Below are 21,773 nucleotides of genomic sequence, written 5' to 3'. Positions count from 1 at the left end.
CAGCGATCCTCAAACGATTCTTGGAAGTTTCAATGGGCAATTACAGGGTAAGGTTCTTCTTCTCCTCGAGGAAATGCCCACGGAAAAAAGCCAGTGGAATAATCTGTATCGCTCTTTAAAGGATAAGGTAACGAGTGACATAATAGAAATCCATGAAAAATACAAGACGCCAACACATTACAAAAACTTTATGTCAACTATCGTCCTAACCAACGAAAATGCTCTCAGAGTGGAGAACGATGATAGGCGCACAGTGTTCTTGGATGTGTCACCATCCCGCAAGGGAGACCTCAACTACTTCAAAAAACTCGGTGACGCTATGAAATACCCAGGCGCCAGTGAGGCGTTCTATGCTTATTTGAGAGCCATCGCGGATGCTTACCCGGACTTCAATGGAAATCCGCCACCTATGACAACATCCAAACAGGAACATATCATCTCGACTCTTCCACCGCTATTCCAATTTATAAAGGACACTTACCTCGTAGTGAAAAATTATATGACCGACCTACCTGTTCAAGAATTTTATAGGGTATATACTTCATATTGTGAAACTCATTGCATTTCACCTCTATCAAAGATAAACGCTTCTAGAATCCTATCAAATGAGTTGGGTATAAATAGCAAAGTAGTACGCAAGGGTGGAAAGACACCACGGGTTTACAGCATATCCAGGGAGGATCTTTACAAGAAATACCTCGGCAAAAACTGGATCCACGAAACAGACGAGATAGACATAGAAGGAATTGATATAGAGACTTCTAAGAAACCCGCATCAGACCCCAATGCCTTGGATAAGTTCTTGGCAAATATATATAATCCAGCTAACAATTCACAAGATATACAAGAGAAACCCGCTGAGGAAAAACCCGCTGAGAAAAAACTCGAACCTGCTGAGGAAAAACCCGCTGAGAAAAAACCCAAACCCGTTGAGGAAAAACCCGAACCTGTAATTCGCAAAACTCCTCCACCACTTTCACCCAAGCCTGACCACTTAAAAGAACGTCCACAAGAGTTAAGGGAAGAACAACCGGATCCCGATGAAGATACTAGTGAGTCAAACACCGATGAACCTATAGATAACTTCTCAGACTGTTATCTATCTGACGAGGAATCTGCTGAGGTTTTAGTTCCTGAAAAACCGTCTACCCCCGAGCCAGATAACTATGACATCTTAGACGACTTATTATCAGACTCGGATTCTACAACCATGGACCCAACTCCTGAACAACAATCCGAATCTCCCGCAGAATCTTCTGCATCTGTCACTAAGCCTGACCCAGAACCGGCTTCTGAAGAGCAATTTATCCCAGAACCCGACATAGAACCAGAAGTTGACCGGGATCCTGAACCAAAGGAAGGCACTCAAGCGCACTGGGCTTGGCAAGAAAGACACCGATGGGATCGCAAACCATGGGTTAAAAATTTAAAGGACCAGGTCTTCAATGATCTCTACAATACAGGTAAGGAATTATGGGCCAAGTACCAAGACGCGTCAGACGAATATGACTGGGAAATACTCGCGTTTGAAATAGAGGAATGTCCCACAACGCGTATTGAGGACGAGTACCAGTACTACCTTATGGAGGTAGTAAACCGCTTCAAGGACTGGATTGAATATAATGGATACTTACCTAAAATACCTAGCCGTAAAGAACTCGCAGATTTAATAAGAATATACAAGGAGAATCGTAATGCCGAGATTATTCCCACCCCCTCTGGTTATGAAACTATGAGGGCAGATAAGGGTAAAGCGCGAGAGATCCCCGAGGAACGTCCAAAAACCAATATGGAACGTGAATGGGAGGCTGCCAATGGAATCATCGATGACTGGGACGAAGAGGATACTGAGGGCGCTATCAACGACATATTGTAAGCGCTATTTGAGATTATTTCTTTTTTTTTCGTATATATATAGAAAGATATTATTTATAGTTGAAGACAAATCATATACATAAAAATGCAATACTCAAGAATTGCCCGCACTTTACCAACACGACCTGACATCAAGGAACTTCAGTATTCCGGTGCTCGCTTTTCCAGAGGAGCTATCGCCAGACTCGGTCAGACTCTCCAGACGCGATTTCCAGATAGAAAGTTCCAGATCCTACTTCCCTATGAAAACTGGAAACCCAGTGGATGGACATCAGGAAACCAACCAGCCAGCCTCTTTTCACTATTAGACCATTATGATGAAGCACAACTACCGGATGACGCAGACCCTGATTATTTTGAACGATTCATAATTTATGCAAGAGATAGTCCACCGGCCGCAGGAGGATGCAATGGGGAGCTAAATGATTGCCTGTATGAATGCCTAAAAAATATTTACGGCACATTCTCTAAAATGCCAAAGTCAATCGAAAAGCCCGAGTATATCAAAAAGGCATTAGGTCTCAATCGCGATGCTCCCATCCCAGTTTCATGCATGGACAAGGTTGAACAACTCGCAGGAAGTCTCGCAATTAATATTGTGGGGGACATTACCCAAATCTCTAAGAGTAAGTCCGATAGATGTGTAACACTCATCCTATCAGAAGGCCATTACTCCCTCGCGTTAAATCCCGGAAGACTCCACCCCAGTAAAATAGATAGAAAGCGTAATTTACCCATCGTATACTATGAAGATGGGACCAATAATGTAGTCACAATATACAACGGCAAAACGGTTAAGTCTTGTACAATTGCGCAGTTTAAAAAAACTAAGAATTCCAAGAGTTCCTTTATCTCTGTTGAGAAAAACCGTAAAACGGGAATATATGAAACTCTTGAAGAAGCATATCAGAGAATCCACGAGGAGCGGGATGTCTTCTTACAAACTACAAAGAAGTTCAGTTTAGGAATCGACTTATCATACCATAACTGGTCTTACAAAAGAACGGCTCTCTGGTTATTCGAACGATTAAGTGTAGGGATTCCAGCCAATGATCCTCTTGACCCGATAGAAGCAGAGTGGTTAAGTGATGCAATGATGGGAGGATTAATCTGGGCAGATAACGAGTGGAAGGGCTATGGAAGACAGTACGACGCAACAAGTTTATACCCGAGTATTCAACAATCGAATGCAAACTTTCCAATCAGACGGGGTAAATTCCAGACACTTAAGACTTTGTTGACCACAGGGGTTATGCCTTGTATGGATTATTCCGTGCCAAGGTAAGTGGGAATAATATTCTCTTCTGACAGAATAAAAGGGGAATCTATACATTCATCGACTTACAACGAGCAAAAAAACTTGGTCTCAATATACAGTTAATACAGAATGGGAAGCCAAATGCATTGATATATGATAGAGAAGCGAGAATCCCTGGAACTGTAATATTCGGTGAGTATGTACACTTCCTCTTCAAAATTAAAAACCAGGGTGGCGTAGCTGGCCGCGTGGCAAAGCGAGTTCTCAACACATTATGGAGAGCATTATGCCAGAGGAAGCGTAATTACAAGACACTCACCACAGATCAAACAGACCCGTTTACATTTCCAGAGGGCCATACACTCGACTCTATCATACCAGTAGGATCTGACCAGTGGCGATTCCAGTTTACAAACCCGGGTAATCCCTTCAAAGGTGAGTATCCCAGGATCGCCCCATTCTTATTAGCACGTGGTCGCAAAATCACATCTGAGGCAATTCAACCATACAAGGATAAAGTACGACGTATCCATACAGACGGATTTATTTTAGAAGAGCAGCCAGATAGCCCCGCACTTTTCACTTGTTCAGAGAATGCAGATACGACTCTAAAGACTTTCAAGTTTGAAACCGCGGGATACTGCCATGTGAAAAATGCGAGCAAGGTTATCTGGACATGATTGCTAAGAACTGGTAGGTTTATTTTTTACTGACATACCGTGATGGCATAATTGAATAAACCTATGGGATATATAATCTTACGAGATACCCAAATGCAAAACACCGACGGATTAGGTAGACAAGATGATGAAAGTTTCCACACGTGGGCTAGGCGCATTCAGAATGCTGTGCAATATTATGATACTTGTAGTAGAATAGGTTATAAGCGGCCACCTTATCCAAGGTCTCGTCAAGCTGTATATGCTTATATTGTGCACATTAGGAGAATAGTATCACGACTACCAAATAGGTGGTACTGTACCTACTGTAAATCTTTTATTGATCGCGGATGGGGAGCCGACGCTTCCATGGATCAAGCGGTACGACTACATTTATATAGTTGCCCAAAGCATTTTAATTTCAACTATTATACTCATCATGCTGAAATGATCCAGAAAGCCTTTAGGAGATATATAGAAAGAAGGAACAATAAAGCGGCTAGGATCATCCAGAAAGTCGCTATCCCCTGGTTATATAGACCAGGCTCTCCATTGATACAAAAGGCCGAGCGACACTTCTACTGCCTCGCAGTATCCCAAGTGTAAACCCCGAGGTTCATATTTATTTTTTCTCATTCGAATGAACAGGTAACTGAAGATTTATATTTTTTACAAAGTACAAAGAATCATGTCAACATATACCGAATTCGCAAGCATTGTTAACAGCACTGACAGCACTAGTGAGAAGGTTATTTACGAGGCATCGCGCATTCAACCTAGTGTTATCACTGACGAAACTGTCCCCAAGATTATCCGCGCATTAAAAGATACTATAGTAGTTGCATTAGTATCTGGGTTTAGCAAAACCAGTTACCTCGTCCAGGACCACGTGAAGTATATCAAGCGAATCCAGACGGCAAATTCTCCTGTATCATATGTGAAGTTCATGGCCAGAAAACTCTTCCCAGATAATGCGGCATATACTGCTAAAATAGCAAAAATCCGCGAATCATACAAGAATAAACAAGCTCTCCTAGATAAGCTTGAGGCCCTCTTCGAATTGTATTATAATGCGACTAAGGACTCATCAACCGGTCCCCCAAAGCGAGCTATTACTAAAAACGAGGCTGAGAAAACCTTAACAGAACTTCTTGCATAAGCGGCTCCTGTGGTCCTACGATTCTGTACGAATTTAGTCTATATTTTTTATCCATGTGTAATAGGCATACAGTAATTGAAGATAGCTATAGTATAAGTAACATAACATCATGTTGGACCAATTACCAGTAGAAATAGTCGAACGCATTGTCGCAAAGATCCCGGATACTGACCTTATTGCAGTGAGTAAGGTAGATAGAGTGTGGTAGCAGGAAGTTCGTCAAGAGGCATATAAGAGGTGGAAAAATTATGCCACTACGATCGGGTATGTCCGAGCTCTTGGAAAGCCATTCGAAAAAGGGAATGTTGACTGGATAACATTTGAAGATGTAAACGACTTCTATAAAAGATGGATAGACCGCCTCACCGAGGATCAGCTTTATATTATGGAGAAAATGCTTAGGAATGGGATGGTCGTGGACCCCAAGAGAGGGAAACCATAGAGCATGCATTAAGTGAACATAGATGGGGAGGCGATCCTTGGGGACTGAGAGTGGTATGAATGGACTCAACAAAAGTAAGCATTTTGTACTTGACTTTCGTAGGAATTACCCTGCAGAGTCATATTTTTTAGATCCGGCCGGCATTACCGCGTAATCCCGAATTACCGAAAAAGGAAATTTATGTTACACAAGGTTCCAAACGCATTCTTACCAAATCGATTTTTGCGGAACGGGTATCGCCCAAAAAGGAAATGATCTACGTACCGCATGAAGTCACGTGACACTCTACACATTTGTTCAGGGTATCACGTGACATGAACTCCGTTCACATTTTCTGTAATATAATCCATAGTTTTTCCATGAATGCTTTTTAGGCCAATAATCCAATAACTTATTCATCAGGTATCCTCATGTTTCGCGACAAGGACTGATGACCATGTAACCTCATCATCAGGTATCCTCGTGTTTCGTGACAAGGACTGATGACGATGTCACTTGGTTATTGTAAATTGAAGATAACAATTAGGTATGTAGACACGTACAGAAAAAAGACATGTCTTACACTTATATAACTAATCCTATAACCGGACGTCCAATCCGTGTTGGTGGAGATACCTTTAATCGAATAGTTATGGAATCCCATGATTATATCGATGGAAGGCTTGTCCGTAGACAAACCGTACTGCCTCCACCCTGCGGAACAACCTGTATATTTAAATACAGATACAGGACGCTATATTCAACACGGTACTAGAACGTATCATAGACTGGTTGAGAGTGACTACGAGGTAGTTGAGGACTACTACCTTGTTCATTATGAAGAGGAGGAGCTTATAGAGGAAATCATCAATGAAACGCGCTATAATGAGGAAAATCTTGATGGCCAGCGGTTAACTTTTAATGATATACAACAAATCAGAGCCGCTATTCAGGCTGACCAAGATGAATATGATGATTTTATCTTACAGCAAGATACGACTAACGGGACACCTTCCTCCGGTCCTTCCGGTCGTCCACGAACTTTGGAGGACCATGCCCCGAGACTTGCAGAGCTTAATATTGAGTTGTGTAGGGAATGTCTCATGCCTGTGAGCCCAAGTGACTTAACGGACAAGTTGTGCAAGGACTGCGCTTCCTAATGGTCAGTCCTCCGGTCCTCCGGTCCTCCGGTCCTCCGGTCTTTCCAACAGTCGATCCCTTAATGCCAGTTATTTTTTTTTATACAAATGACAGGTATTTAAAGATAACAATATATAAAAAAGATTGTGAAGGATACTAAGTGAGCGAATAATCAAAGAAAGATAGCCATGTCAACATCAATTGTAATAAACCAGTGTCAGAACTGTGGAGTATTCTCTGCAAAAGCGGCATATAGAGGATTATCCAGCGTGTTGTATAGACAGATTATAAAGAAGATTGGCGATGAGAGTGAACCTTTACAAGCCTTGGGACTTGCCAGGGATAAGTTGGTCCAGATTATCCATCGGGCAAGTAATGCGGATTTTACGCAATTATTCACACAAAGACTGGATATGAAAATTATGGACGGAGATTCATACGAGGATACTAGGAAGTGGCTTCTTGAACAGCTTATAGCCATTGGATGTGACAGTGGGGAAATTGCCTTATATCAGTTCTTACGGAATACATACCCGGATGGTATTGACGAACCCTTTACTACATTCTATGAAAACTATGTAAGTCATGTAAGAAATCCAATGACTAAGAACTTTGCTTCTCGAGCCTTAGGAGCTATTGGGTTAAAAGCTAGGATGTTACGGATTGACTTCGAAGGACGTAAAAAAAGTGCCATGATTCTTAGGGCTTCTGCGGAAGAACTTCACGAGATGGGTTGCTAAAGCAGCCAGATTCTTACAAAATACTATTGATCCCTACTCGTAATGCTCAACGGTCCATATGACCCTTAGAAAAGATCTGTAAAAGGACCCCGATGCCTTCTATTATTTTTTTATTATCCAAAGGGTGACTAGACTTCAGGACTTCATATCGGGAGAATAACTCCTTTACGGTCTCAGGTTTTGGAATTTCAGTCTTCGTGGTCCTATCCCGTACTTTTGCTAAGAAGTTTTGGAAGTCTGATCCCAGGGTCTTACCAGATAATCCGTAGGCTTCCCGAAAGACGTACTTAATCCAGGTATCTGCGTTCTTAGCTATAACACCAGATACGAGAAGGTGTTTTCTCTCTTTAGGCGACGGATATTCCCGAGCAAACTCGATTAGCTGGGAGGACTTTTTTGCTTCAGCTACGGCTTTCTGGCCATAGGAACTAAACTTCGATCGAACTGGGTTCAAACTCGGATTGAACTTCGATCGAACTGGGTTCAAACTCGGATCGAACGGGGATTAAACTGAGATCGAACTAGGATCGAACTGAGATTGATCGGTGATCGAACTGAGACTAGTATACCATCTAACCCGAATAGATAACGGATCGCTCTTGGATCTTCTAAGATCAAATACTATAAATTCGCGTTGTAGAGTAAGGTTATCGATTACTGGAGCTAGTGATTCCGATTCTTCTGTATACTGGCGGATGATCCTCTTAGTATCGGTCAAACTTCCGTGACCTCCATGTAGGGAAATATAATTCACATTTTTACGAATAGCCTTGGGAATGGTAAAGAATCTTTGGGCCACATAGATACACGAGATATTTTTGTGACGCCCATGTGTAAAAAATCCAGTGATGAGATCCTGGGTTTTTTTAGGCGCATCCATCAAATCCTCGAAGATTACCACAGTAGCCTGGGTGGAGTTGAAGTCCTTAACATTTGGAATCTCACTATGGGATACTGCGGTAAACGGAATTTCTTCTTCTTTGAAAAAATCACATACGACTGCCCACTTCGGTTCATCGAGGTATCTGCCAACTAGAATTACCGCATCACATAATATGTACCTTTCGCCATCCTCCTTTGCCTTCTTGTCTCCCATTAACAAATTAATAATCATAGTTGTCTTACCCGAGTCAGAACTTCCTGCTACGGCAAGACGGAAAGGCCATGATAGGGCAAACTCATTACCCTGTCTCGAGTCGGTCGTGTACTCGTCCAAATTGTATACATAAAGATCCATTTGAATTTTATTCTAACTTAGTTTAAATACGATGTCAACACCAATTGCAATTTATACTCCTTCAGAGCCTACTGGACCACCTCCTAGGGATTTGCGTGATATGAATAATATACCATTAGTTGCGGTAATTAAGGATCTAACAGATTTTTTAACTGTCAGTGATCGTATAGTTGTTAATCGAGATGTACAAAATGCAAACCATCGTCTTAAACATGCTCTTAATTTATTAATTCATCGCTGTAGAGAAACATACGAAGAACGCGATATATTAAAAGCGGAACGCGATCGATCTCGAAAAGAACGTGATGAATTACAAGATGAACTCGAGGTTCAAACGGGTTTGTTAGGTCTTACACAAGATGAGCTAAATAACGTACAAGATACTATTACTGGTTTAGAAGCTAATTTGGCTGAATTGGAACGTGAGTTTGGTGGTATGCGGACGACTAATCGTCGTCTTCAGCAGCAATATAATCTTATGAGAGGAGAACGTAATAGAGCTATAGGTGAACGTAATAGAGCTATAGGCAAGCGTGATGCGGCACGAAATCGGCTTGTATATGCCAATAATCGGGTTCTTTTTGGAATTCGGACATTGGGATGTCTTAGGAATCGACTTTTCCAACAAATAGCCGCTCTGCGTATCCAAGTACAATGGTTTCGGATCAGACAATTGAACCTTCCTCCACCTCCTCTCAACCATCCACAAAATACGATATGGCTGCCGTTGGTATAGCTGCCCCCATATTTCATGGTCGGGAAGATGAAGATCTTAATCTTTTTATTGATAACTTTTTAGGGTATATTAATACCGTTGGTATTGATCCATTGGACGATGCCGGTGCGCCTCCTGGTCAGGTGCGAGCGATGGGGGTTCTTCGTAGCTGTATGAGAGATGAAGCGGCGAGGTGGTTTGATGTGGAACTTACTGGAAAAATTGGGAACTCTCGAATATTCGGTTAGTAGCTGCTGCAAATGGTGGAGCCGGTGCTACTCGCCGAGCATTCAGAGCTTTGGTTGTTCCTGAAAATGCTGGTGCTGGACGACTACATCCTAATACTTATGTGCCTGGATCTGCTGCTCATGCATATTCTCTAGTTGCGGCTAATGCGGCGGTAACTATTGGAGACGCATTTTTCCCGTCACGCGCTGATATCGTTAGAACGAATTTTAAAGTTGAAGAGCAGTGGAGGCGTGCAGGCGGACGTCCTACTCATCTACCCGTTAATGGGTTGGGAGATCATGGAGGTCCATTCAATGCTGCTGCCCAGAATCAACCGATAGTCTTACAGGGGATTCTCCTGGATCAAGCATTTATGCATATGCGCATAAATTTTCCAACCGTCGTGAAAGAAAGACTTCAAATACGATTTAGTAACCTTTACCAGGAACAAGGTGAACCTGTTCGATCTTACTATAAGCGAGTTGAGAGGGCTGGGGATATTGTAGGATATAATCGAATTATGGTTACTGACCAGTTCTATAGAGGACTTTTGCCAGAAAACGTTATTGAAGCTTCCAGAATCGGGGCGGCACCTCTTAATACATTAATCGATAGATTGAGTGATCTTGAGCGATGAAAGGGCGAAATGTTCTATGGATTACAAAGGCGTCAGGGTATTGAAAAGGCTAAAAAAGAGGAATTGGCTGGCTATACTCATCCCGTGACTCCACATGAAGGTGCTGTAATACAAAGGTCGACAGATATTATTACTCAAGAACGATTACAAGAATTGCTCAAGGCACAAGCCGAGGAACTTACCAAGAATTTCCAGGCACAATTTAAACAATTACAAGCATCTAAGCCAGTTCGTAAACCACTGGTCTATAGACAACAGATTAAACCTGTTCGGCCAAAGCCACGGCCACGCGTTGTTCAGGATCATCAGGATCCTGATTGGGATGATGGTTATGTAGATCATAATTTTGGTGATGACCCTGGTGACCCTGATGCTCCTGAGTGGACTAGTGAGGATGATCAACATGTTATTGATTTTATTATGGGATATGAGACGTCTAAAAGATTTCCAAAGAGACTTCAGAAGGCTAAAGATAGACGCGATGATCTGGAATTAGCCCGAGCAATGAGAAACTCGATCTTAATGATGATGCTATGGATATTGATACTAATACCGCGAGTTTTGATGACTTGAAAATTGTTCCCGATGAGGAAGGTGGTTTTCGGATTTGTGCGGTTCGAAGTACAAAAAAAAAGTAAACTCGGATAAGGGTGTAAGTATCTCGAAACTTCTTAAATCTGTTCCAAAAAAATCAGTTAAAATGACTCCTATTAAGATTCCTGTGAAGGTTACTAGTAGTAAGCCCACACTTATAAAAGCCGTCACCAAAAATGATTCATTAAGTTTATTAAGGTCTGCAGATTTTAGAAAATTACTCCGCAAGATTCTTCGGGAAGAATTAAAGTCTGCTCGTAAAAGTACGGAGATTCCGGAAGACCTAGTTGAGGAAAAACAAGAAGAGGATATCAGGGAAGATGACCCGATGGATATTGACATAGCTCGTTTGGAGAATACTAAAGATCTTTTAGCGCTGGATGGGAAGGTCAATGGGATAGCAATTCAGTGTTTAGCAGACACTTGTGCTAACGCGTCTTTTATTCAGAGGGAAGCCGCTGAAGAATTAGGGTTGGATATCGACAAGAGTATTACACATAACATATCCGGCGCTCCGGGTTCTGGTAGGACATTCGGCATGGTAAAAGGTGTGTCAATCAAACTAACCCCTGATTGTGTAATCACTGAGAATCTCGCGGTTTTAAGCGATTACAAGCATAGGGAGATTGGATTGAGCCGGACGTGTCTGAAACGTTACAATTATGATGTCCATGAATCACGTGAACATATCGCCCTTACTTGTAATGAGAAGAATGTTTTTATCCCGATAGTTTCTGATGTGAATCGAGGAGACAAAAAATAGGGAATATTTATTTTTTATTCCCAAACTTGCGGATTAAGGCAGGGACATCCTCCTCCAACCGGTCAGCGGGTTCCCAAGTGGCTTCGGTATCTGGGTATCGTTCCCACTTGACTAGATACTGGTCTTGACCCTTCCTAATGCGATGCCGGAGTATCCGCTCAGGTACAAATCTTTTGGGTTGCCCTCTTATCACGGAGTCAGGTGGGGGATGTTCATTTTCTGGAACAATCTGCAACTCTTTTCGGGTGTACGCACATCTGAATACACCTAGACGCCCGTGTGGTCCATCAAGAAGATACGTAGGAGGCTGTTCGGGTGAGAGGATCATTTTTTTGATGACACGGATATTGGGATTCCATCTTATGTCACCTGTACGAAATTTTCCATGGAGTTTATTCCCGAGTACTGAAATAGGTTCGTCTAACTTGACTCGGACATGTGTTCCTTCAGAGAGAAGTTCTGTCTTTTTTGACACTTTGGGTGACCCTGTCGGAATGTCTGGGGGATTTCTCTGCCAGATTTCATCTATTTTATTAACTACATCACGGAAATCTTCTGACCATTCCACAGATGTCAATCCGGTCTTCAACTCCTGTGCCACCATTCGTTTTAGGAGAGGTTCCTGGATTGCTTGGATGGCTCGTTCAGCGTATGATTGCTGTTTGTGTCTTCCTGGTTCGCCGAACCTCATCATTACCCCTAGGCTGTTCAGGAAAAATCACGTACCTGGTCGTTAGTGAATTCTGATCCAGAGTCTGTCTCCAGTCTGTGTGTTGGTGGCTTAATACGATTTCTTCTGTAGATTTTGACAAACCCGTTTAGAACCCTATTTGCAGTCTTATCCTTTAGGGGTTCTGCATCGACTTGTTTACCCGCGACTTCCACCACTACGAGGAAATAGTGGAATCCTTTGGGGTCGACTGGCATCTCTGCGAGATCTGCCTGATGCGTCGCATTTGGTTTCCATACAACTACTCGTGGACGCTCTGATGACTTTTCCTTTAGGGCTTTTTGTATAGGTTGTAGTGCTCCTCACCTTTTAGAATTCGTGCTGGTACTCCGGAGAGATTGTAGTATTTGTAATAATTCTCTAAATGCGACATATTACGACAAATTAAAGGAAAGATTTCGGACTTCAAATCTTAAGATGACACGATTTTACTGCCTAAAGTGTAAGAAGGAAACTGAAACTGCTAGTGAAATACAAGATATGACCACAAATGGGCGTTACCGGCTGCATGGTGATTGCACAGTTTGTGGTATGCACAAGAATACTTTTACTGGGATAGACTGGGTTATCAAAAAGAAAACTAAGGAGAAGAAAAAAGAAACCGCGGCTAAAAGACATCAGACGGTGTACAATCGGCAATGCAAAAAACTCGGGCAGAAAATTTTAGAGGCTGATGACGCGTGTAAACAGTGTATTGATAAATGCCTTAAGGAGGCAAAAAAGAGGAAGACAGATTAGTATCGCCTTCTAAAAGTATTCCTCATCATCTGAGTCATCGAGAGATACCTCTCCATCATCTGATTCATCGTCTGAGTCATCAAGAGTGCGGCCTTCTTTAAGCAATTGGATGTTATACGTTATTTGAGTCCATTTCTCCCAGTCGGACTCTTGCGTTATAAAGCCACATCTGAGGAGAGCTCTTTCTACTGCCACCATTCCTGCGAACCTAGTGTATTTTTTCTGATCGGCTTTATTGAAATTGTCAATGGCCTCCCTGTAGTAGTCTACTGCCTGTTTGTATACCTCCTCGGCTTCTTTATGCCGCTTCCAGAGTACTTGTTCAGCTTTGGCTCTCCAGATTGGGTTGACTTCTAGAAGATGCGGTCCAAAATTGCTACTTGGAATACGTTCCAGGATATGGCCTACAAGTTTGGGGATTACTGATACTGCGTGCGGGTTTTGGTGGCTTTTTACGATCTCCCTATTAATACCCATAACATCGGGGACTGTGTGGCCAAAGATTCCTGCCAACTTTTCTACGGTATATGTCATTTTTTATTCTATCAAATCGAGTACTAATTTATAGTTACCTAATCTTCAATTGCCGAATATATTTTTTCCAAAGATCCGCGCTCCTACCCGGTTACCTTCCTGTGGTTCTACAGTCCTTCTAGGGGTTATTAACCTATCTGTTTACTTTATTTGCTATCTCACTGCCTCCAATAAGAAAACGAACGGAATCCTGAATCAGTTTCAGATGTTTCAGAAGTTTCGGATCTGGGGGGGTAAAATCAAAACTTTTTCTGGGAGGGTTGTCCTCGCCTGACTTTTACCAAAATTGCCGAAACATCTGAAACATCGAAACACCCTCTCTGATTCTCTCTTATTTTCCTCTCTTTTCCCTTATTTTATCCTTTTTTGCTTATATTGTTATGTTTCAGATCTTGTTTCATATTGTTTCAGATGTATAGGGATTCCCCGCCTCACGGAGGAGGGATGTAAGTACTGCGAGGCCATGAGGCCGAGGTGGCGGAATGCAGTGACGACACTACCAGCCCGACGACACATTTATATGACAAATTCGTTAAAAGTGGATCTGCATCGTGTTACATTTTAATTCTTGGAGACACATTACATTTATATGACAAATTCGTTAGTAGATCTGCATCGTGTAAAAGGATGAGTTTATATTAATATCGATAGGAATATATGGTGTATTGGAAATGGTGCAAGAAAGTCCAAGAGAATTCATGAAAAAATATAATCAAATTAAATGTAAAGCGGAATGGTTGACGTTAGACATGAATAGATAATTGAGAATGAATATTCAGGATATAAATATGGAGTGGAGATCATCAGTACAGATGATTATGGCAGATCGTACAGCGACTCCAGATATGTTTAATTTTAATATACGAATCTTTCATGAAGCTATCAACCGCTTACTGGGTAGATCTCGAGATAAATGATACAAAGAGGGCATCATCAACTTTGTTTAAAGATATCAAGGAATTTGTGAAAATGTATATATAGATACCACGATGTAATGCAATAAATAAATGGGAAATAAAACAGTATGGAATTACAAAAAAAAAAATGAAAAGAATGGGTAAAAGTAATTGTACAAGAATTTTGAGTTATGGATCATGTAAAAATAAAAGACAGGTTTAGTAGAGACGTGTGCGACAGATGGATTATGTATTATCATCTAGAAATGGTTAATGTTAGATGATTCGGATTTATGGATGTATAATAGATTTACATCTTTTAGAAGTTCAAGATACGCAAAAGATTATTCGATATTAGAATAGATAAATTAGATAGATAGATACTTTAATGAGAAGATGTGTATACGTCTATGTTATAATTTATTTTTGTAATTATCAAAGCTAAATTTTTTTTTCAAAAAAAAGATCTGCATCATGTTACATTTTAATTCGTTGGAGTTGCGCAGCCAACCTGCAGCAATATCGTGACTTTTTTAGGCGATTTTAAATAAATATAACAAATACGAATTTTACAAAATTTTGCTAATCAATAATCTCACCAAGCCGCTGCTAAGTTGTTGCCTATCAATGTTATAGTACAATAAATTAAAAAATATGAAGCGAAGCAGTTGCTTACCTAATGCCTATTGGTTACCAATAGGTAACAACTATACAACTGCTTCGCTTCAAATATGCGGGTTTCAGTGAAGTAAACATGTTCTTGATCCATGAAGATAAAGATAAAGGGGAATGGCAAACAGTAAAAAAGAAAGACAAGAATAAGAAAAAAGTTAATAGACAATATTCTAGTTTTTTTTCTCGCTCTTGCTTTTATGTTACTTTTTTAGATTAGATTTAGCTTAGTTTATTATTCTTGTTCTCGCTCTGCCTAACTAATATTTCATTTTCAAAAAAAGCAAAAAGTTAAAATACTCGCTACTATATTTTTTTATAATTATTACAATTATAGAGTTGAATAGGTATTTACAGTATTTTGCTTCAGGAGGGACTGATACGGGTTTACTGTAGATCCTTCATTTTATAGATAATGTCAACCAGAATCTATTTCCTTTTTAGACGCTTACTGACACTGACATTATCGTAATTCTGGCCCTGAAAAAATAGTACATTTTTATATTATGATTTTTCTTTTTTATAATACAATTCACCATAAATTACTCCAGTTTCATTTGGATGCGAAAGGTATTCAAAATTCAAATATTAAAGTTAGCAGTCAATTATTTTGGCGAATATTTGAAGGAGAAGAGGAACTCTTTCCGATCAATGATCATAAAAACAAAATTTTTCAAAAAAAAACCTTCTTTTAACAAACTGGCGCCTATAAGCATAAATAAAAACTATTCAAAAGCTCACTTCTGACCTTGGTAGAGGTCCTAAAGAATCAGTCTAACATTTAAGATGTATTTAGTACCTCAACACTCTTGACTAGTACATTCGCTTCATATTCCAAGGTTTAGATATCCTTCAGTTAGAATTCTTATATTTCATAATTAAAAAAATATTATTTAAAAATCTTAATTATGATGATCTTTAACAAAATTTACGAGATTTAATGATTAATAATGTTGACAAAATTCAAATATGCCTTAAATACTGAACAAATTCAAAAACTGAACAAATAATAACAACAATTTTATAAACAAAAATAACTTTCTTTCGTTTGGAAATTATCCTATAAATTCAGCTGGAATTAGTCTATAAGTTTGGCTGAATTGTTCATATTGATTTTCCAATAGAATGGAATCAATGGATTATTAAAAATTCTGGATAAATATGGACAAATACAAGATAAGATAAAAACTAGTACAATTTCCAGACAAAATGAGTATCCGGAAATGAGTGTGTTTATGGAATGTTTTCTGTACTATTATATGTCTAGGAACATTTATTTTTTATAGGGTAATAAAGTTTGGTATTCTCAAAATAAACTAACATTTTTTTAACTGCTTTATAATGATATTAAATCGTTAAAAAATTGGCTGTATTATAATATATACAGTACAAAGTACATATTTTTTTTATTCTTTTAATATTTAAGTACATGAAAATGTATACTTTTTTTATATGATTAATTTTAACGTGCGAAAAAAAAATACACAGTGAAATTCGATAAATCAGATCTTTGATAAACCGGATTTGGGCCTAAACCGGACTTTTTTGCTTGAACCAAATCACGTATATTAATAGTTTTGATATACCGGAATTTACTAGTAAAAGCTCAATATTCGCTATAACGGATCAATTTTCTAACCAGCTATACAGTGCGTACAACTTAGTCCCAGCAATTAAATTTGATGAAATTTAAATCACTACTATTCATTCAAAAAAAAAGATAAACATAAAGTATAAACGTACAATGATAAACCAGATTAAGCTTAATAAAACTATGTTTTTAAATTTCCTGTAAAGTATTTTTTAATAAAGTAGTAGCAATTCAAAGTTGAAATATTTTACTATTGAATTAAATATTTGGCCATTTTATTCTGACCAGAATTACATGTAAATCTGGTCAAAATTACTAAAATTATATATAATTCTGGCTAGAATTAAGAATTATAACTTAAATTAAATAAATCTGACCAATAAAATTACAGGGTTAAGTATTACATAATATAAAAAATTTGGCCGCTTAAAAATTTTTTTGTTGGGACTAAGTTATATGCACTGTAGTAAAAATGATTCGATAAACCGGATCACGTGATTATTGACCAATAAAATTTAAGTAACGTGATGAGGTAAATCTTAATTTTGGCCAGAATTATAAAATTCATAATTCCGGCTGAAGTTATGTATTACTTATATCTTCAATTAATATTCATTTTCATGAACTCTATGACTTAAAACTAAGATTAAAAAATTAAATTATAGCGTGTATTAGTTCTATTAGCATGAAAATTTTTTGAAAATTCAGAATTATAGATTTTCAGTATATCGAAATTTTCGGATATCCCGATAAACCGGATATTTTTAGTGGAACCAATAGATCCGGTTTATCGAATTTCATGTGTAAATGTTACACAAAATATGTGGCTAATGATGAATGAGACTAACCTGCTATTTCTTCTTACAATATACCATATGACTTGTGTAGCCTCATGTATAATTTTGTTGACTTTTTTAGTTAAAAGTTATGCCTTTTTATATACTGTCCATTCGTTTTTACTAATTAATCAATAAAAACATTATTTGTATGTATCACTAATGAACGTAAAATAAAAAAAATTTCACTTTACGTTACGACCGTTATGTACCCTGTATATTACTACTATAGTAAATAAACCCAATAAAGATTATATAGAAAACATGCAGCGTATGGTGAGCTATGTACGTACGTATAGTGGTCAATGTATGGTAACGTCCGGTATACATCACCATACAGTATACATCACCCACCCTACAGTATGGTAAAAATGACCATACATACCGTACGTTGATCACTATACAGACATATATAGGCCTCTATACATGACATGTTTCCGTCGTACCCGTAAATATTGTACGTAAGTAGACATGTGACTTTTACGTTGCACATAACCGATCTACGTTACTCACTTCTTGTTCAAATTCTATACCAGTTCTATATTTAGCCAGATGTTACTTGCCGATCATAAGTTGATTTGCTGTAAAACCATAATATTTGAAACAGGTACGACAATATTAAGAATAAAGCATTGTTTTCAGTCAACTCTTTGATTTCTTCCATAATCTAGTCTCAATGGGTTCTTTTGTCAAGAAATTAACTAATATATTACATGCTAATGATAAAACATGTAAGAAATGTAATGATATATGTAATGTGATACATTTTAAACAAAATTTCAAAAATTGGACTAGTGGGAATAATAATATTGATAAATTCATTAAAAATACTCAGTTATCAGCACATAATTTTTCTTTCAGCAAAGCATTAGAATGGATACCTTATAATAGATTTTTCGATGTTAAACATATTATAAATGATAATGAATTTAACAAAGTGTATAGAGCGAATTGGATTGATGGATGTATAGGTGAATGGGATAATAATATTCAAGAGTGGAGAGGAAACAATCAAAATATGCTCGTGACATTAAAAAATTTAAATAATTTAAATAATATCGCATCGGAATTTAATGAGGTATGACGGAATTTATTATTTGATGAAATTTTAAAACGCAATTTTTGTTAATATACTATATTTGTAGATTGCACTTTATCACGAAGTTTATGGAATAACTCAAGATCCAGAAACAACGAATTATATGATGGTTTTAGATGATGTATGTGAAAAATGTAAAAATGTATGTAATGCAATACGTTTTCAACGAAATTTCAGAAATTGGACTAGTGGTAATATTTATATTGATAAATTCATTCAAGATAAGCAGCTATTGGTGCATGATAACTATGAAGTATTTAAAAAAATATTAGAATGGATACCTTATAATAAATTTTATAATAATACATATAATGCAAAAAGTAGGTTTGGCAAAGTGTATAGAGCGAATTGGATTGATGGATGTATAGATAACTGGGATGTCGATAATCAAAATTGGAAAAGAAGAGATCAAAATATGGTTGTGGTTCTAAAAAGTTTAAAAAATTTAAGTAATATCACACTGAAAATTAATGAGGTATGAACTTATTAATTAATAAAATTTTAAAAATAAAATTTTTATTAATAGCATATTTGTTAGATTGCAAGATGTCATGAAGTTTACGGAATAACTCAAGATCCAGAAACAGAATATTATATGTTAGTTTGGAATGAAATATGCAAAGAATGTAAAGTCATGTGTAATGCAATGTATTTTCTGCGAAACTTCAAAAATTGGACTAGTGGTAATAAAAACATTGATAAATTTATTAAAGGTACTCAATTATTAGTGCATAATCAATGTTCAATCAAAGCATTAGAATGGATACCTTATGACAGGTTGTGTAATATTAAACATATTGCAAAGAGTGAATTTTACAAAGTGTATGGAGCAAATTGGATTGATGGATGTATAGATGAATGGGATAGCCATAATCAAAATTGGAGCAGAATAGATCAAAATATATTTGTTGCTTTGAAAAGTTTGAATAATTTAAATAATATTGAATTGGAATTTAATGAGGTATGAATTTATTAATTAATGAAATCTTAAAATGCGATTTCTGTTAATGCATTATATTTGTAGATTGCAACTCATCATGAAGTTTATGGAATAACCCAAGACCCAGAAACAAATGACTATATGTTAGTTTGGAATGAAATATGCAAAAAATGTAAAGACATGTGTAATGCAATGTATTTTCTACAAAACTTTAGTAATTGGACTAGTGGTGATAATGATATCAATAAATTAATTCAAGATTCTCAGCTGTCAGATCATAGTTATACGTGTCATGCATTAGAATGGATACCTTATGATAGGTTTTGTAATATTAAACATATTGCAGAAAATGAATTTGGCGAAGTGTATAGAGCAAATTGGATTGATGGATGTATAGATAACTGGGATAACTATAATCAAAATTGGAGAAGAGTTCAAAATATGTTTGTAGTTCTGAAAAGTATAGATGGCTTAAAAAATGTTATATTAGAACTTAATAAGGTATATAAATTATTGTTTGAAATTGTTGAAAAGTTCATTTTAATTAATTTATCGTATTAATAGGTTAACGAACACCGTAAAATTTGTGGGATAACTCAAGATCCAAAAACAAAAAAATACATGATAGTTTTGAACAAAGGATGTGAAAAATGTAATCGTGTATGTAATGTAATACATTTTCAACGAAATTTCAAAAATTGGACTAGTGGTAATCGTAATGTTGACAAATTTATTCAAGATGTTCAGCTATCAGCACATACTAACAATGGACTAGAATGGATACCTTATGATAAATTTTATAATATTACATATATTGCAAAAGGTGGGTTTGGCAAAGTCTATAAAGCAAATTGGATTGATGGATGTATAGATAAATGGGATAGCTATAATCAAAATTGGAAAAGAAGAGATCAAAATATGTTCGTGGCTTTGAAAAGATTGAATGATTCAAAAGATGTTACATTAGAATTTATGAATGAGGTGAAATTATTTTATTATCTAAATTAATTTTGAATATTTAATCTTTATTAATCTAATTATACTATTTTTAGGTTGCATCACATTTTAAAGTAAATTTGGGTAAAAATATTATTAAATTATTTGGTCTATCTCAAGATCCAGTGACAAGAAATTATATTATGGTTTTAGATTATGCAAAGAATGGAAGTTTACGAAATTATTTAGATACAAATTATATTAAATTAAGTTGGAATTATAAGTTTGGTTATTTAGAATATCTTGCAACTGGACTTGAACATATTCATAAAAATGAACTAATTCATCGAGATTTACATTCTGGAAATGTATTAGTATTTAATTATGCTAAAATTACCGATATGGGATTATGTAAACCTGCAGATTACGATACATCAGAAAATAATGTCTATGGTATATTACCTTATGTTGCACCTGAAATTTTACGAGGTCAAAGCTATACAAAAGCATCTGATATTTACAGTTTAGGTATAATAATGTATGAATTAATTTCTGGTTTACCTCCATATCATGACATGAGCCATAATAATAATCTAGCAATAAAAATTTGCCAAGGACTTAGACCAAGGTTTAATATTAAAGTACCGCAGTCAATTGTTTATTTAATTAAAAGATGTTTGGACGCAAATCCATCCAATAGACCAATAGCAAAAACAATTAACGAAATTTTGAGTCAATGGTGTTATGGGCCAAGTGAAGAACTACAAAAGCAAATCGAAGAAGCAGAAGAAATAAATAATAATTTACAGACTAGCATCATACCTTCAACTAGTTTAGGAATATCGTACAAAACACATTCAGAAGCTATTTATACAAGTAGATTACTTAATTTTAATGATCTTCCTGAACCAAAAAATTCCGACGATTATTATAAACAAAATGATAATATAATAAGCGAAGAATTTTCAGGTATTGTTTAATAATTTGTTACCGTCGCTCGTTTCACTCCTAAAGAAATTAATGATATCAAGAATATTGAGACTATAAGTACTAATTAAAATTATTATATTGAATAGAATCCTTACAAGTTGATATTTCTCAATTGAACATTAACGAAGATGGTAAATTATAACATGTTTATAGTGATCGATTTTTTCTTTAAGATCGGAATAATAAATCTTAAAGCCTAATACAAAATCATCAATAATTTTTTATTTAACACTTTTACGGTTAATTTGGTTAATTATGTATTTTTTTTTATTTTCAAGAATATTTTTTCTTCCATTATAATTTTCTAACGTTAGCGTATTTTAAAAATAAGACGGAGTGAGAAAATAGCAGAATGCTATAGAATTACGTTAAATAGAATTTTATA

The 21,773-nt window shown here is 36.9% G+C and overlaps 5 protein-coding genes across 5 annotated transcripts; 4 read left to right on the top strand and 1 right to left on the bottom strand.

Annotated features, from left to right (window-relative positions):
• Positions 1-1,960: 1,960 nt before the first annotated feature.
• OCT59_012425 (uncharacterized protein) lies at positions 1,961-3,813 on the top strand (the record flags this gene model as incomplete). Its single annotated transcript, XM_066134455.1, has 2 exons — positions 1,961-3,156; positions 3,294-3,813. 2 exons carry the CDS (start codon positions 1,961-1,963, stop codon positions 3,811-3,813), a joined length of 1,716 nt encoding a protein of 571 aa, XP_065989719.1.
• Positions 3,814-3,906: 93 nt separating this feature from the next.
• Positions 3,907-4,398, top strand: OCT59_012424 (uncharacterized protein; the record flags this gene model as incomplete). Its single annotated transcript, XM_066134454.1, has 1 exon — positions 3,907-4,398. The coding sequence occupies one exon, from the start codon at positions 3,907-3,909 to the stop codon at positions 4,396-4,398; it is 492 nt and encodes a 163-aa protein (XP_065989718.1).
• An 82-nt stretch (positions 4,399-4,480) lies between these two features.
• On the top strand, positions 4,481-4,951 carry OCT59_012423 (uncharacterized protein; the record flags this gene model as incomplete). The annotated part of the gene is made up of 1 exon (XM_066134453.1): positions 4,481-4,951. The coding sequence occupies one exon, from the start codon at positions 4,481-4,483 to the stop codon at positions 4,949-4,951; it is 471 nt and encodes a 156-aa protein (XP_065989717.1).
• Positions 4,952-8,520: 3,569 nt separating this feature from the next.
• Positions 8,521-9,166, top strand: OCT59_012422 (uncharacterized protein; the record flags this gene model as incomplete). The annotated part of the gene is made up of 2 exons (XM_066134452.1): positions 8,521-9,045; positions 9,122-9,166. The coding sequence occupies 2 exons, from the start codon at positions 8,521-8,523 to the stop codon at positions 9,164-9,166; spliced, it is 570 nt and encodes a 189-aa protein (XP_065989716.1).
• Positions 9,167-12,903: 3,737 nt separating this feature from the next.
• On the bottom strand, positions 12,904-13,371 carry OCT59_012421 (uncharacterized protein; the record flags this gene model as incomplete). Its single annotated transcript, XM_066134451.1, has 1 exon — positions 12,904-13,371. The coding sequence occupies one exon, from the start codon at positions 13,369-13,371 to the stop codon at positions 12,904-12,906; it is 468 nt and encodes a 155-aa protein (XP_065989715.1).
• Positions 13,372-21,773: the final 8,402 nt, after the last annotated feature.

The sequence above is a fragment of the Rhizophagus irregularis genome, chromosome 2 (assembly GCF_026210795.1).
Source record: "Rhizophagus irregularis chromosome 2, complete sequence".
Classification (NCBI taxonomy): Eukaryota; Fungi; Glomeromycota; class Glomeromycetes; order Glomerales; family Glomeraceae; genus Rhizophagus; species Rhizophagus irregularis.
This window is presented reverse-complemented; position numbering and strand designations above follow the sequence as displayed.